General features: G+C 41.5%; 1 protein-coding gene across 2 annotated transcripts in view; it reads left to right on the top strand.

The window, feature by feature from the left end:
• The window catches only part of LOC118006474 (FYN-binding protein 1-like), a 150,522-nt gene that overhangs the window by 44,662 nt on the left and 90,080 nt on the right, over positions 1-15,780 (top strand). For both annotated transcript variants that reach the window (XM_034999143.1, XM_034999141.1), the window contains exon 2: positions 13,372-14,533. In XM_034999143.1, coding sequence (XP_034855034.1) covers positions 13,372-14,533 — 1,162 coding nt within the window. The remainder of the gene's footprint in view (positions 1-13,371; positions 14,534-15,780) is intronic.

Here is a 15,780-nt window from a genome sequence, read left to right as displayed (position 1 = left end):
TCCATTTTTACATTTTTGCCACATTTATATGTAAGTCATTAAAAATATTCTCAAACAGGGCGCCTGGGTGGCTCAGTCGTTAAGCGTCTGCCTTCGGCTCAGGTCATGGTCCCAGGGTCCTGGGATCGAGCTCCGCATCGGGCTCCCTGCTCTGCGGGAAGCCTGCTTCTCCCTCTCCCACTCCCCCTGCTTGTGTTCCTGCTCTCGCTATGTCTCTCTCTGTCAAATAAATAAATAAAATCTTTTAAAATATATATATATATATTCTCAAACACAATTTCATCTGGACCATAGAATGTATACATAGAAGCTTGATCTTGTTGAAAGATCATTTTCTCTACCATTTTGAGTCACTTCCATTTTCCTCTTCCAATCACTAAAACTGAGGTAAAAAGAAAGAAAATATCTCACTGTGGTACAATATCAAAGCAATTGTATCATCTACAAAGAGTTTTTGTTTACTAATTGTTCAGATACTGCTTAACTAATTTTACTACTTTTTTGTGGTAAAATATACAGAACATAAAATTTGCCATTTTAACCATTTTTAAATGTACAGTTCTGTGGCCATAAGTACATTCACACTGTTAGACGACCATTAATGCCATCCACCTCCAGAATGTTTTCTTTTTCCCCCAACTAAAATTCTATACCCAGTAAACACTAACTCCCCATGGCCTCCTCCCCTCAGCCCCTGGTCACCACATCCTACTTTCACTCTTTACGAATTTGACTACTCTATGTACCTCAGATAAGTGGAATCACACAATATTTGTCTTTTGTGACACTTAGCTTACTTCACTCAGCATAATGACCTTAAGGCTCATCCATGTAGTAGCATTAATCAGAATTTCCTTCCTTTTTAAGACTGAATAATATTCCATGGTGTGTATATACCACTCTTTCCTCATCCACTCCTCCACTGTTGACACGTGGGTTGCTTCCCCCTTTTGACTACTGGGAATAATGCTACTGTGAACGTGAGTATACAAATATCTATTCAAGTCCCTGCTTTCACTTCTTTTGGGTATATACCCAGAAGTGGAATTGCTGGATTGGTTTTTGAGGAAACACCATACTGTTTTCCATAGTGGCTGCACCATTTTACATTCTCACCAGCAATGCACAAAGGCTCAATTTCTCCACATTTGTCATCAACATTTGTTATTTTCTGGTGGGTTTGTTTTTTGTTTTGGGGGGTTTTTTTTGTTTTGTTTTTTTGTTTTTTAAGATTTTATTTATTTATTTGACAGAGACAGCGAGAGCAGGAACACAAGCAGGGGGAGTGGGAGAGGGAGAAGCAGGCTTCCCGCTGAGCAGGGAGCCCAATGTGGGACTCGATCCCAGGACTCTGGGATCATGACCTGAGCCGAAGGCAGCCGCTTAATGGCTGAGCCACCCAGGCGCCCTGTTTTTTGGTTTTAATAATAGCCATCCTAATGGGTGGTTAAAATTTTAATTAAAGGAAATACTTATTTTAAAATAATAGGTGACTCTCTTTGTAGTATCTTTATTCTTTAGGAAAACCACACTATTTTAAAAATCATAAAATAAGAAGGGATTTTGGTGTGTGTAATTTTTTATTTCTGTTCTTTGAATGAACCATAGATGTTAATGGTATTTTTTTTTCATTATTATTTTATCCAGGCAGAAGGAGTTATTTTATATGAATTCTTTGCTGTAAATCTGATTTTTGCCATGGGCCTTCCCAAATCATAGCCTCCTTCCCTAGCTATATCAGTTCACACCCTTCAACTTCCTGCAGCAGCCAGATAAAAAATAAACACCATCCTAGGGGAACAATGGATGAACTTTAATGGTGCCCCAGACCCCTGAATGGCCAGATGGAGGATTCATCTCACTGACTCTAGGGGGCAGTTGTTTGGAGGGAAAAGAGATCTAATATAGTCCTCTATATAAATGTACCACCCCCAGCCCACACACACAGACCAAACATCAAAAATAAAGCAAGCAGAATTGTTTGTCTTTGTCTTCTCTCACCCTTTTCAGATTGCCTGTGATGTTATAAAGTCAATGGATGTATTGGCCTAGAGCCCTACGTCCCCTGTCTTGCTTTGTCTCTTTGCTCATCTCAGATCTGCTATGATCACAACTGTGGGTAGAACAAGTGTTAACACACCGTCTGCCATGATCAAATCATTAGGGTTAGGTGGAAAACTTTTTGGATCAGAATAAGAAATTTGTCTTGTGTGAGCTGAAGATTTAAATTCAAAATCGTAACCATACAAGAAGGAAAGAAAGTCATGATTCCTATGGTGTATTGTGGCAGACACAGGATTTAGAGTTAGAAAACCTCAGTTTAGTTCTCTTTTCTACCACGTGCTTGAGCTTAGTTTATCCTTCTTTGACAATAGGAATAAACCAGGCTTTGGGAGGATCAAATAAGATATTGTGTGTGAAATTTTGCTTTAAAATGAGATTATTAGGGGACACATGGGTGGCTCAGCTGGTTAAGCATCTGCCTTTGGCTCAGGTCATGATCCCAGGGCCCTGGGGATCGAGCCCTGCATCGGGCTTCTTGCTCAGCGGGAGCCTGCTTCTCCCTCCCCTCTGCCCCTCCCCCCTGCTTGTGCTCTCTCTCTCTCTCTCTGCCAAATAAATAAATAAAATCTCTTTAAAAGATGAGATTATTAGTTCTAATAATAGAATTAGTGACAGATATAGAATGCCAAACTCTAGCATTTTTCACTAATTATACAAGTGTACACAGTTGGGGGGGGTATTGAGGTCATTTGTACCCTGAGATGAGTGATCTTAATTAAGCACAGATTTTAAACTAGATATTGGCAAAGTGTCACATACTAGAACCACTGGCACATTAGCAAGGAGTCACCAGTATTCTCAGAAAAAATGAAGCAATGTATGAAGGAAGAGATAAGTGAAAACCCAGAGCAGCTAAAGCCACGAAACACCTTGGAAAGATGAGGGGTCGGGGGGCGGGGGGGGGAAGAGGGTAGCTAGTGTTAAAAGCAGGATCTACACCATGAAAAGCTTGAAATTGAGAGCATCACAATTTTAATGAGAAAGGGTGCAACCTGCCCTAAAGAGCCCCATGGTGACAAAGGTGAGAGAAATTGCTCATCTCATGGCAGAGTCTTGTTACTGTGACTTATAATAGAGAAGTGAGGTAAGAGGTATGAGGTGATTGTACTGTTCACTCCTGATTACTAAATACTGAATGCATTTTCTTCAAAGTTCAAAAGGAGAGATGGAATAGGAATGGGAGGGGGGAATACGAGGAAGGGCTTCACACTGCCATATTCTGTAGAGTGAGGTCTCTGTGGAATCTTCCGTAACCCTTCACTTCTTATGTCTAGTTTTACTTTCTCCATTCACACTCTCGATCCCTTGCTGCAACCTGTCTTGATCAGCTTGCCAACACCTTCCTCTTCTGAGCAGTTCTCTTCTCATAGAACTTACACATGCGGGGAAGGAAGTTTCTAGAAAACCCCACAGATGGCCTCATCTCCCTACCCCAGCCCACTCCATGTTGGCCGTATGCTTTTGGGTTCTAACTTCTAGTCAAGTGTAGAGCGGGAATTCACCGTCCAAGCTCCCATGTCTGTGTGTTTGCGCCTGCGCTGGGGGGGACGTGGAGGCTGAGAAAAAAGGAAGCAGAGCATTTCTGTTTTCTTTTTTCTGTGTCAAACAGCATCCTTCTCAGCCACCAAGATTTTTTACTTCAAATTTCATATATTTTTAACAAAGTAAGTTTGGTTTGGCTGATTTATACTACTTACATATAAAAATAGAATAACCAGGGGCACCTGGGGGGCTCAGTCAGTTAAGTGTCTGACTCTTGATCTCAGCTCAGGTTTTCATCTCAGGGTCATGAGGTCAAGCCCCCATGTGGAGCCTACTTAAAAAAAAAAATGGAATAACCACTAGAAATAGCAGATGAAATTAAGATCTCTTTGAGATGACAGAGTAGGAGGCCCGGGAAAAATGAGAGGACTTATATTGCATAATTGTCAATACTTAAATATTATCTTAAGATCCAAATAAGCCACTAGTAAGATATCTGTGAAAACACTTTAATTATCTACAAGTTCATTGGTCAAAATGTAAATTCCTGAGAGACTGTTCTCTAATTTGATGTATTTAGTTAACTCAGGCTACATGAATTACACAGTGAGCAAATGTAAGTTAAATCTGCTATAAAAACTTTATAAAACGGAGTAACAAAATAAATGGTTCTGGGACTGTTTGTGGTTCTCTACTATCTGCATCGGACTCTATATTCTCTGCATCCTGTCACCATGCCATTAGCTTCAAAGAGTCAAAAACTTAGAGCAGAACAAATTTCAGAAACACATAGGAAGCCTTATCGAACTTCCTTATCCATTTTGCGTAAGCCGTCAGAAGCCATGACAAAGTCAAGACTGTGTTGGTGCAGGAGCTATTTAGTAGTGTAACCAGAAAAAGGTTCGAAGGCTCTCATTTGTAGAAAGATGGTGATTTTCAAGCCTGGTCTTTAAAGACAGAAGGTACACAAAAGCCTAAAGGATCAATATATCTTGAGAGTCCAGGGTGACACCGAATTTGGAAAATGGGCCATCACCATCTGAGCTTTACCAGCCACTGAACTATCTTGCTTCCTCTGCTCCAATTCACTCTAAAGAGAGAACACAGTAGGAGCAAGGAGAGGATCCAGCGCAACAGGTGCCTGAGGTAATACAAGAGGGACTAATGATAGAGAGGTTTTCTGCTAAGGTACTTAGGCCAGCCTCCTGCAGGACAATGGCCGAGTTCCCCCCTCCGAGGGGAGCCAAGCAACAGCTCCCAGAGAGACCCCATTCATGCCAGGTGTCTTCTTCTGACTATATTACCCCTCACCACCCAAGGCTGGCTGCTGGGGTTGTCTGCAGTTCCAGCTTTAGCTTTACAAGTCACCGAGAAAAATGGGAGGGCTCGCCCCACTGCTTCCACCACCATCTCCTCCTCCCTGTGCCCTTGCCCAGTCTGCAGCAGTCTCATCTTGCCCCAAGAATTCAATTTGTGGTGAGAAGCACGCTCCCACATCCTGTTGAAGAGGGGCCTGATGCTCCCTCCAACCCCAGAGGCTCAGCCAACTGGAATCCATCACAGCCCATTTGCAATGAGGTAGAGACTCTGTTAGACAGAGAGCTCTTAAAAATAGAGTTGCGACAGGGGTTCAACACTCTAGAAGAAGCTCAGCAAGTCATGTCCCCAGCTACCATCTGTGTGCTTAGTCATGTGGAATTCAAGTAAATTCAGCCCATCAGCCAGTATAGTATGTGTGATAGACATTATGGAAAGAAATGTGCCAGGCATTAAGGACTGCTTGTTTGAATGGGTGGTGGCAGAGGGGTGCTATTTTTGAGGAGGAAAAATAAAACTAGTTTCCTGCTTTTACATCTCCTTGGGGAAACAGTATACACAGTAAGTACTTAAATTATGACCCATTAAGTACCTAAATATTTAGACAGTGTTAATGGGGATGAAAAAAAAGTGTACCACAGTTTCATTATCTCTAGTGTGACCTGCCTTCTACCATCTTGTAAGAAGTTGTCACAAGAACTGTATTTTCAGCCAACTTCTATTGACTCTATCTTTACAACCAATACCAAGGAGAAAGGTTTTATTATGTAATTTCTGACAGCAGTTTTAAGAAAGCTTATTTTCAGATTAAAACAATTCCCTTTTCCAAGTTCACTGAGTAGAGATTAAATCTCTTTAAAAAGAAAAGACAACTTATCACTTCTGCGTGTGTACGTGTGCTCACCCACTCAAAAGGGGTGGAGGACATGGTTGTGGGGAACATATCTGTTATTTTCTTTAATCTAGGCAATAGAAACCAGTGAAGTTGAATACCATTGCCTTGTGAAAGTATGAACTGCTTGAGTATATGACAAATTTTCACCAGCCTGCTTCCTACCTCAAGGATGGCAAGTTTATTTGGCTTAGGAAAGAACTTTCTATCTTCTCAGTCTTTTTATTATACCTTCTTATCAGTCCTTTGCTGAATAGGTTTGAGTAACATGAACCCTCACCCTGGTAGAAGCTGGGCTCTCTCTGCAGCACCCCACCCCCACCTGCTTTCATCCCTCTTCCATTCACTCTGACTACAATCTCTGAAGCCTTGGGCAGGCCTAGGGCTGGCGTACTGGAACGTTTTCCCTTTACATATGCACCTCCTTGCAACCTCCTGTTATCCTCTGATGTCATCATACCTGGAGTCCTGTTCCGGGTAATGGAGACAGTAGTATGAACTAATTTTATTCTATGAGAAGAACCATCAATTCAGACCATAAGTCATGGGGAAAACATGACTTAACAATAAAAAAAAGAAACAATACCATAATAAGAAAGAAAGTCCACATATAGTAAAATTCATCCGTGAAGAAAGAAACAAACCAATTTGGGTAAACTATTATTAATTGCTGTCTCCCTCATGATTAAAAGCATTACATGCAATCAAGAGCAAATCACTTTCTTCTCCTTTTCCCTGGGCTATATAGGGAAAAATAACAGCATCCATAAGAGTGGTTTGCTCTCCTCATGCTTTAATTACAAAAGTAACACAAACACATCTTAACAGAGGTAAAATGAAGCTTCAGTTATTTTAATGTTATTAGTTACCCATGATTCATGGCTGTTTTATTTCTTTTGTGCTTTATCAATGAAACTTTGCGAAGATGAGACTTACAAAGACATGGAACTTTGAAAACAATCTCTAATGGTAGTTTCTTTTTTTGTATTATTTAGGGGCTTGGGGGGCTTTGTTTGGTTTTTCTTACACAGTTATTGATAGGTTTTAGATTATATTCTATTACAAAAATTAAAGGGACTTTCTGGTAAGGTGTTTCCAATAATCCAGGAACAATAAGATTAACTCGGGGCTTCTCGACTTCGGGACTATCTGGACTGATAATATTTTGTTGAGGAGCTGCCCTGTGCATTGTAGGCTGTTCAGCAGTATCTCTGGCTTCTTCTCATCGGATGCCAAGAGCATTGCCTCAGTCAGTCGTTTCAATCAAAGATTTCTCCAGACGTTGCCAAAAAGGCTTCTCATTGAGAACCAAGGGATTAATCTAATATTCAATATATATTTAAAAGTAAGAGCAGTGTAGGGCCACCTGGGTGGCTCAGTCATTAAGCACCTGCCTTCGGCTCAGGTCATGATCCCAGGGTCCTGGGATGGAGCCCCGTGTCGGGCTCCCTTCTCAGCGGGAAGCCTGCTTCTCCTTCTCCCTCTGCTCCTCCCCAACCAACTCGTGCTCACTCTCTCTCTCAACTAAATAAATAACATCTTTAAAAAAAAAAAGTATGACCACTATAAAAATAAATCCAAAACCAAGCAAAACCCTGTTATCAATGACAGTCATAGGGTGTTTTTAATTTTCCATATGAAAATATGTAGACAAACTGCTACAAAGGGAAACATTTTCTTAATGTGTACAGTTTCTTGATGTCTGTCCTAAATGTCATCTCAACCTTTGTTTAAGTATGTACTTGATCAATTATCTTCATGTAAGTTGCTAAGAGCAAAGGAAGATTTTCTGGATTCTAGAGTTGTTAACTGGAAACCCAGAGGTTGTAGCAAAACGCTTCTTACTAGCAGCTCTCTTGCTAGGGCCTGTGGCAAATGTGATGTTTATGCCAGGGAAGGCACATAATTCTGGGGAGGGAAAAATACATGGAGGCTAAAGGAAATTCATTTCTATCAAGAGCATTTCTAGAATTACATCTGTGCAATTATAGAGCAATGAATAGGAGTAGTTTGGACTAAACACTATATAGGTACATAACAGACAGAAATAATAATGAATTGCTTCAAATGATTTTGGAAAAGAAACAAGTAATTTGAGATGAAATGTTTGATTTACTTAAAGTATCCTGGACTCTGAGGTCTTCCAGATGTAAAATACCTCTTCTTAAGAATAAGTAGAAGCCCAATCTTTAAATTATTAAGAGTTAAAAAGGTCCTGCAAACTAATGTCAAGTTTTACTAAGGGGAAAGTAGATGCAAAGTATACTAGTACTCTCTGTACTATCTTCTCACTAAAACTGTTCTAAAAATAAAAAATAAAATAAAATCTATCTTTAAAAAAAAAAGAAAGGTTGTGCAAATAATATGCACTGATATGGATCAATTATAAGGGAAAATAACAGAGTTAATATTGAAAATATTTAACAACTGGAATCACACGAAGTACCAAGCAATCAGAATGGTTGCTGATGATATATCCAGTTGTGCAGGTGTGTAGCAACTGAATATTAGTTCTGGAAAAAAGCAGGCTGTGAAGCAGAAGTTTCCCCTTGTGCAAAAAGTAGGGACAGGAAGGATGCTTGGGTATGTTTATATATATTTGTATATGCACAGCTTAGAAATATACATAAGAAACTGAGGACAGTAGTTGCCTCTGGTGAGGAACTGGGCAAATTCACCATGTAATTTATTGTTTAAAGCAGGTCAATTTTGAGAGTAAATGTGAATGTTATTAATAGTTCTTCCAGGACAATAGGCATAAACTTGTCCTATACTGGTAAGTCAGGATATATGATACTCCTAGAACTGGGGCAATAGGGCTTAGAGTTTCAAGGCTTAGAGTTGACTGAATTTTCACTCTATCATACAATGATACATGGCTCCTATACTCTTTCTAAGGTTTTTTTTTTTATTTTATTTATTTATTTGAGAAAGAGAGACACACAGGAAGTGCACTATAGGGGGGAGGGGCAGAGGGGGGAGGGACAGAGAGAGAGGGAGAGAGAATCTCAAGCAGGCTCCACGCTGAGCATGGGGCTCAATCCCCACGACCCTGAGATCATGACCTGAGCCAAAACCAAGAGTCAGACGCTTAACTGACTGAGCCACCCAGGCGCCCCTCTTTTTAACTTTCTTTAAAAGTAAAAAGAACCCTGGAAAATGGAATGGCTATTCAATCTACAATGAAATGGGAGAATGTTAAAAAAAATTTTAATCTTTTTTTCCTTTCTATCCTTATTATTATGAAAGAAATTTAGCTATTATTGTTAAGATTAAGGGCAGGGGCGCCTGGGTGGCTCAGTTGTTAAGCATCTGCCTTCGGCTCAGGTCATGATCCCAGGGTCCTGGGATCGAGCCCCGCATCGGGCTCCCTGCTCCACGGGAAGCCTGCTTCTCCCTCTCCCCCTCCCCCTGCTTGTGGTTCCCTCTCTCGCTCTCTCTCTCTCTCTGTCAAATAAATAAATAAATAAATCTTTAAAAAAAAAAAAAGATTAAGGGCAAATCTGGATATTGAAAATTTGGTCCAATAAACTTGTAACAATGAAAATGATGAAACAACTTCTAAAGCTAAGCAGTCAGAATAAGTGGTCACATAGTTGTAGAGTTTGGGCTATTGATTTGCCAGACATATTAGTGTAAGCTCAGGGGCTGCTCCCATTTCTTCAAAGGGTCTTACATAAGAATGTATTACTATTTCTTTCCTGTCTTCCAACATTCAGTGAAAAGTTTTGAAGTGTAGGTAAACCAAACTCAAACATAGTAACTCCATTATGTTTTCTAACAGTATGTTTGTTTCAGTCACATTGATTTAAAATTAGAACATAATGTAGCATAATGTATAAACTTGCCAAATCACTACGTTGTTCACCAAAAACTAATGTAACGTTGCATGTCAACTATACTGAAAAATTCATAAATAAATAAATAAAATTAGAACATAATATTGACAATTATAACTTAAAACTTGGTCACCTGGAGAAAATGATGTTATGTGAATAGTGAATTAGAAAAAATGATGTTGGCAGACAATCTTTGGATATATAGTACATGTAATTCTTAACCTACAAACTTTACATGCATTAACCCATTTAATCCTGATTTAAGAACAAAATCCTGTGGAAAAATAGGTACTGTTATTATTCTCATTTTACAGATGAAGAAAACTGAGTCTCAGAGAGGTTAAAAAACTTGCTAGGATATGTGGCCAGTAAATGGCAAAGTCAAGATTTGAACCCAAGTCAATAATTCTAGAGCCTGGTTTATTAACCATGGCGCTACCTTGCCTCCTGGGTCTGGGTGGGTAGCTAAGAAACTTATGTTGCAATTCCAAATAAACCACTTCCGTATTTTCTAAATTAAAACCAGGATGTGGAGTTTGACAATGGGTTAGTGTGTTTCATGGGTTTTCCCCCATGAAATCCAAGACAAGAAGTTGCTGCAACTACGTAGGTTTTTGCTTTAATCCTTTGGTTACTGTTTCCTTTCCAGTGTAGTGACAGAGGAGGGCCAGATGATTTTTTTTTTTTTAATTTATTTTTTATTCTTATGTTAATCCCCATACATTACATCATTAGTTTTAGATGAAGTGTTCCATGATTCATTGTTTGTGCACAACACCCAGTGCTCCATGCAGAATGTGCCCTCCTCAATACCCACCACCAGGCTAACCCATCCTCCCACCCCCCTCCCCTCTAGAACCCTGTTTGTTTTTCAGAGTCCATCGCCTCTCATGGTTCGTCTACCCCTCCGATTTCCCCCACTTCATTCTTCCCCTCCCGCTACCTTCTTCTTCTTCTTTTTTTTCTTAACATATATTGCATTATTTGTTTCAGAGGTACAGATCTGAGATTCAACAGTCTTGCACAATTCACAGCGCTTACCAGAGCACATACCCTCCCCAGTGTCTATCACCCAGTCACCCCATCCCTCCCACCCCACCCCCCACTCCAACAACCCTCAGTTTGTTTCCTGCGATTAAGAATTCCTCATATCAGTGAGATCATATGATACATGTCTTTCTCTTTTTGACTTATTTCACTCAACATAATACCCTCCAGTTCCATCCACGTCGTTGCAAATGGCAAGATCTCATTCCTTTTGATGGCTGCATAATATTCCATTGTATATATATACCACATCTTCTTTATCCAGTCATCTGTCAATGCACATCTTGGGCCAGATGATTCTTAAGGCTTCCCTTGCTGTATAAAATTAGGAAACCCTTTTACATTACAAGCACTTTTGGGAGTGCCTTCCAGAGATTAGCTTCATCATCCTAACAGCCCCATGACACAGCATTTAATCCCTATGATAGAGGTGAGCAAACTAAGGCCCAGAGAATTTGTACACTGCCCTAGGTTAAACAGCTAATAAGACTCAAACCCAGGCAGTCTGACTCCCTAGTCTGCATTATTAACTACTCTGCAATGTAGCCTCTTGTTATAAATCTAGAATAAATTACAGATCTAGAATATAAATTGCAAAATATAGAATAAGTCCAGAATAAAAGAGTTCTTCCCTGGAGACAGATTTTCTTACATGTGGGGAGCAAATTTATTTTTATTTATTTATTTATTTGAGAGCAAGCAAGTGCGTGAGCATGAGCCAGGGGAGGGGCAGAGGGAGAGGGAGAAGCAGACTCCCCACTGAGCAGGGAGCCCGATGCGGGGCTCTATCCCAGGACCCTGGGATCATGACCTGAGCCGAAGGCAGATGCTTAACCGACTGAGTCACCCAGGCACCCCGAGAGCAAATTTTTGTATTAATACTTCTTTATGCATCTTGTGTTAAGCTTTGGAGTTCTCTGCAGCTGTGATCTCCTTGGGAGGGTTCAGGGAAGGACCCATCTTCTCCCATTCCTTCCCCCACCACCCAAACTCTCCCTATTCTGCCATCTTCCTGCCTATTGCCTTCAGGGATTGTTTGAGGATTGGAGGAAATCATGGGGATAAAAAAAAAAAAAAGGTGTTCAAGGAAGACAAGGTAGAAAATAAGATGTTTTCAGCAACTTGCAGATAGGGTAGTAAGTTAAAGGAACAAAATTCAAGCTGGAAAATGCTGCTCTCATCTGGTTTTCTCCTTCTAGTGCCTTAAGTCCCTTTCTCCCATCCTGCAAATACACGGGCACTGCAGGTTGGTACAAAGAAAAACTCCAGCTGAGGGCACCATTTCTTTTAAATTGCTATTCACAGTATTCAGCTCAGTGCCAAGTTTTATTTCCCCAAATATGCATTAGAAGCCTGAAGATGCCAGGCCCTGGTCCAGGTGTTGTGGGGGTACAAAAAGGAATGAGACCCTTTCTGGACTTCAGAGCCCTAGGCACACCTGGCTGTGCATCCCTGTGCTCACAGTTCCTGGCTGTGAGCCCTTGAATATGCTACTTAATATTTCTAATAATAATAGTTTCCATATATTGAGCCCATGCTATGGTTTTGGGGTTTTGGGGTCTCAAAAGGTGAAATGTTTTTGGGTGTGTGGCCAGATAGGTGGTGGTGGGAAGAAAGAAAACATTTTCTAGGCAAATTTTAAAGCATGAAAATGGAAATTGTCATGACCACATGTGTATCTTCAGTGATTTTTTTTTTTAATGCTTCCGATTTTCAAATATTTCTAGAAGAACTAGAAAATTTCAAATTCTTGCTTTGGAGAGAAAGAGCAAACACACCAAGAATGTTTCCAGATTAAGTGGAAAGTCACCTTCACAGAGAAGGGTGACTATTTGCCTGCTGTCTTTACTGAGTAACATCCTAATTCTAGTCGAGGACAGAGACTGTGTAGCAGGACTTACAAGAAGGAGTAGTACATGTCCTTATAAAAGAGACGAGACTGGAGAGGCAAGAAGGCTGGACATGAGACTTCCCAGCCAGTCTCTTTGATTTCCCCAGCCTGTGCCCCCAAGACAGAACCAGTCTGGAAGGTGAGCACATTCTGCCTGCTCATCTGGTTCCAGTTGAATCAGTAGCACTCAATATTTATAATTAAGTAGGAAAACTCACATATTACTTACTTATTCAAATGAGTGACTTTTTCTGCCACATCCCCTGTTTAGCAAGCAGACACACCTTAACTGCAGATGGGAACAGGAGAGCTCTTGCAAACCACAGAGCTGTTAAACGTGGCCATGCTGTAGAAAGTGTACAAACTGAATTTACAGAAGAACTTACTTTCATTTTTTCAAGTATAGTTTCTATATAAGAGGCTCAACTGTAAAATATGGAAGAAGTCCCTTATTAGCCACTTCCATATTTTTTTCAAGTAAAACAAAGTCGATAAATGCCAAGTGAAGGGTAAATCCAACAGGAGAGCTGGAGAAACAGTGAGGGAAAGAAAAAGAAAAAGGTAGTGTCACTTAAACAGAAATAAGCAAGTCAGTGTAAGACAAGCAAAAAAAAAAAAAAAAAAAAAAAAGCCCAAACAATACATGCACAACAGCCCTCCCCCTTCAAGAAACTCTCACAGACTATTTTGCCATAGAGGAAGATAAATGTGACAGTGTCTCCCCAACCAATCAGTGACCAGGCAGGCCTCAAACCAGGAAGCCCTTCAGAGTGTAGTATTTTAAATTGTGCAATTAAGACCTCTGGCTCTCAGCTAGCTTTTGTTCTCTGTGCTTGTAGGATACAAAAGCAGATGTGAAGTCCCTCATGGCAAAGTTTAACACAGGGGGCAACCCCATGGAAGAGGTCTCTGCCAGCAATCGCCCCTTCAAGGTCCCTGGGCAAAACTCGCCTTCAGGAGTACAAGCAAGAAAGAATCTCTTTGACAACCAAGGAAGTGCCAGCCCTCCTGCGGGACCTAGCAACGTACCTAAGTTTGGGTCCCCAAAGCCACCTTTGGCGGTGAAACCTACGTCTGAGGAAAAGCCTGACAAGGAGCCCAAGCCCCCGTTTCTAAAGCCGACGGGAGTGGGCCAAAGATTTGGACCGCCGGCACACTCGGCCACCAGAGACCCTGAGGTGAAAGTGGGATTTCCGAAACCTCTAGGCCCTAAGCCCGTCACCGTGCCCAAGGAAGATGCCAAACCTGTGTTTCCCCGGCCCCCTGGGAATAAGCCTTCACCTCACAGTATAAACCAAGACCATGACCTAAAGCCACCCGGCCCCAAGCCAGGGTCTCATCCTCCAGCCCTGGAAGCTGAGCAGAAGCAAGCATTCCCCAAGCTGGCTGGGGTTAAAGGCAAGTTTGCGTCGGCCTCACAGGACCATGAGCCCAAGCCCCTCTTTCCCAAGCCCATCTTTGGCCAGAAGCCATCTCTGAGTCCTGATGACACCCATGAAGACGAGAGCCCCACCAAGAATGCGTCTCTACAGAAAGGACCCCCGCCTCCCTTAGGAGCCAAGGTCAAAACTGGCCCTTTAAAACCAGCAAGAGAAGACCAGGAAACTAAAGACCATGGAGGCGAGACGTCCAGTTCACCCTTTTCTGGGGTGGTTCTGAAACCTGCTGCGAACAGAGGAAGCCCAGGCCTCTCCAGAAATGCTGAAGAGAAAAGAGAAGATAGGAAGATAGATGCTGCTAAGAACATCTTCCTGAACAAAATGAATCAGGAAGAGCCAGGCTCTGGGGCTCCTCCTGCCAAGTTCCCTAAGATGCCTTCTAAGTTGACAGTGACAGGGCCCTGGAGCCAAAGTCAAGACAAGGAAAAGGGAGACAAGAATGCAGCCACCCCCAAGCAGAAGCCCCTGCCTCCGTTGTTTACCTTGGGCCCACCACCACCAAAACCCAGCAGACCCCCGCACGTTGACCTGACGAAATTCCGAAAAGCCGCTTCTGGAAACAGTGAGTTCTTTTCTCATTCATGAGTTAACACGTTCTGTTCTACCACAGAGGGCTGTTTGAACTTCTGGGGGGAAAAATTATACCAAGGAATGAGTCCATCCCTGGTACTCCTGTGTATGTGGCCACTTTCCTTTGGCAATTTTTTTCCTTTGGTGTGGGAGGTCTGAAAGGTAAAAATCCTTAGTTCTGCGAGAAAGTGCCTCGGGGGCTGCCTTTGGGGGTGGAGGGAAATATATCCATTTGATTGATAAATGGTTTTGCTTTCATTTACATCCTTAGCCGGGTTTCATTTCTGTTGAATGAGGCTGAGGTGTGTTACCCTTACTACCACAAAAGAGTTAGAAAGACGAGTAAACCTCTAAGTTGGGAATTCTCAAACTGGGTCAATTTTGATGCCCGGGGACATTTGGCAGCGTCTGGAGGCAGTTTTGACTGTCACGACCGGAGGATGCTGCCGGCATGTGGCAGGCAGAGGCCGATGAGGCTGCTGAAGGTCACGGCTGCAGAGAGCGACCCCTCGCAACAAAGTATCCAGCCCAAAATGTCAAGTGATTTTCAATGTCCAAAAAGTCATCACGTGTTTCCTAAGCCCAATATTCAAACAAGAGATGAGCAGAGCTCGCGAGATGCCACTTTCTGTTTTATATGTTAGCTGTTTTCTATTTCTCGGTATAAAGCTTTCTGAACTTTGCTGATTCCTCAAGCAGCACAGAACTAGGACCATAAGCCAGACAAAGGGGCACATTAGTGTCCTTTGGGGAAAACAGTTTCATTTCCTACCAGAGATGTGGCAATCCTATGGCACATGCTAAAATTTGATGCTGAATGACTTGGTAAAGATTGGTAACCCCACACAGTGATGACAGGAGCTCATTTATGCCTGAAACGATTAATATTTTAGGCCAATAATGTGCAGTTATTGTTTATTCACAGGGAAGGTGGAGAAAGGATGCTTATACATAATGGAATAGGGACCACACCACTTTATTAGACATATTTTTTTTCTTATAAAACTATGGTCTAATTAAAGAAGTTCTAGGTATAAAGGTTGTTTTTCCTTTCCAGCTCTGCAAAAGCAGCTTGCAGTATATCATTTGCAATGCATCATCATGCAATAGATCAATATTCTCGCTGTTGATTAACAGATTAGTGATCCAACCTCCCATTAATCTATCATGTAGAAAGCACATTTGAAGTGATGCCACAATCATCCGTCTTCTAGAAAGATTCAGCCGTTACACTTGTGT

The sequence above is a fragment of the Mirounga leonina genome, unplaced genomic scaffold (genome assembly GCF_011800145.1).
Source record: "Mirounga leonina isolate KUSES-001 unplaced genomic scaffold, KU_Mleo_1.0 Mir_97, whole genome shotgun sequence".
Lineage (NCBI taxonomy): Eukaryota > Metazoa > Chordata > Mammalia > Carnivora > Phocidae > Mirounga > Mirounga leonina.
This window is presented reverse-complemented; position numbering and strand designations above follow the sequence as displayed.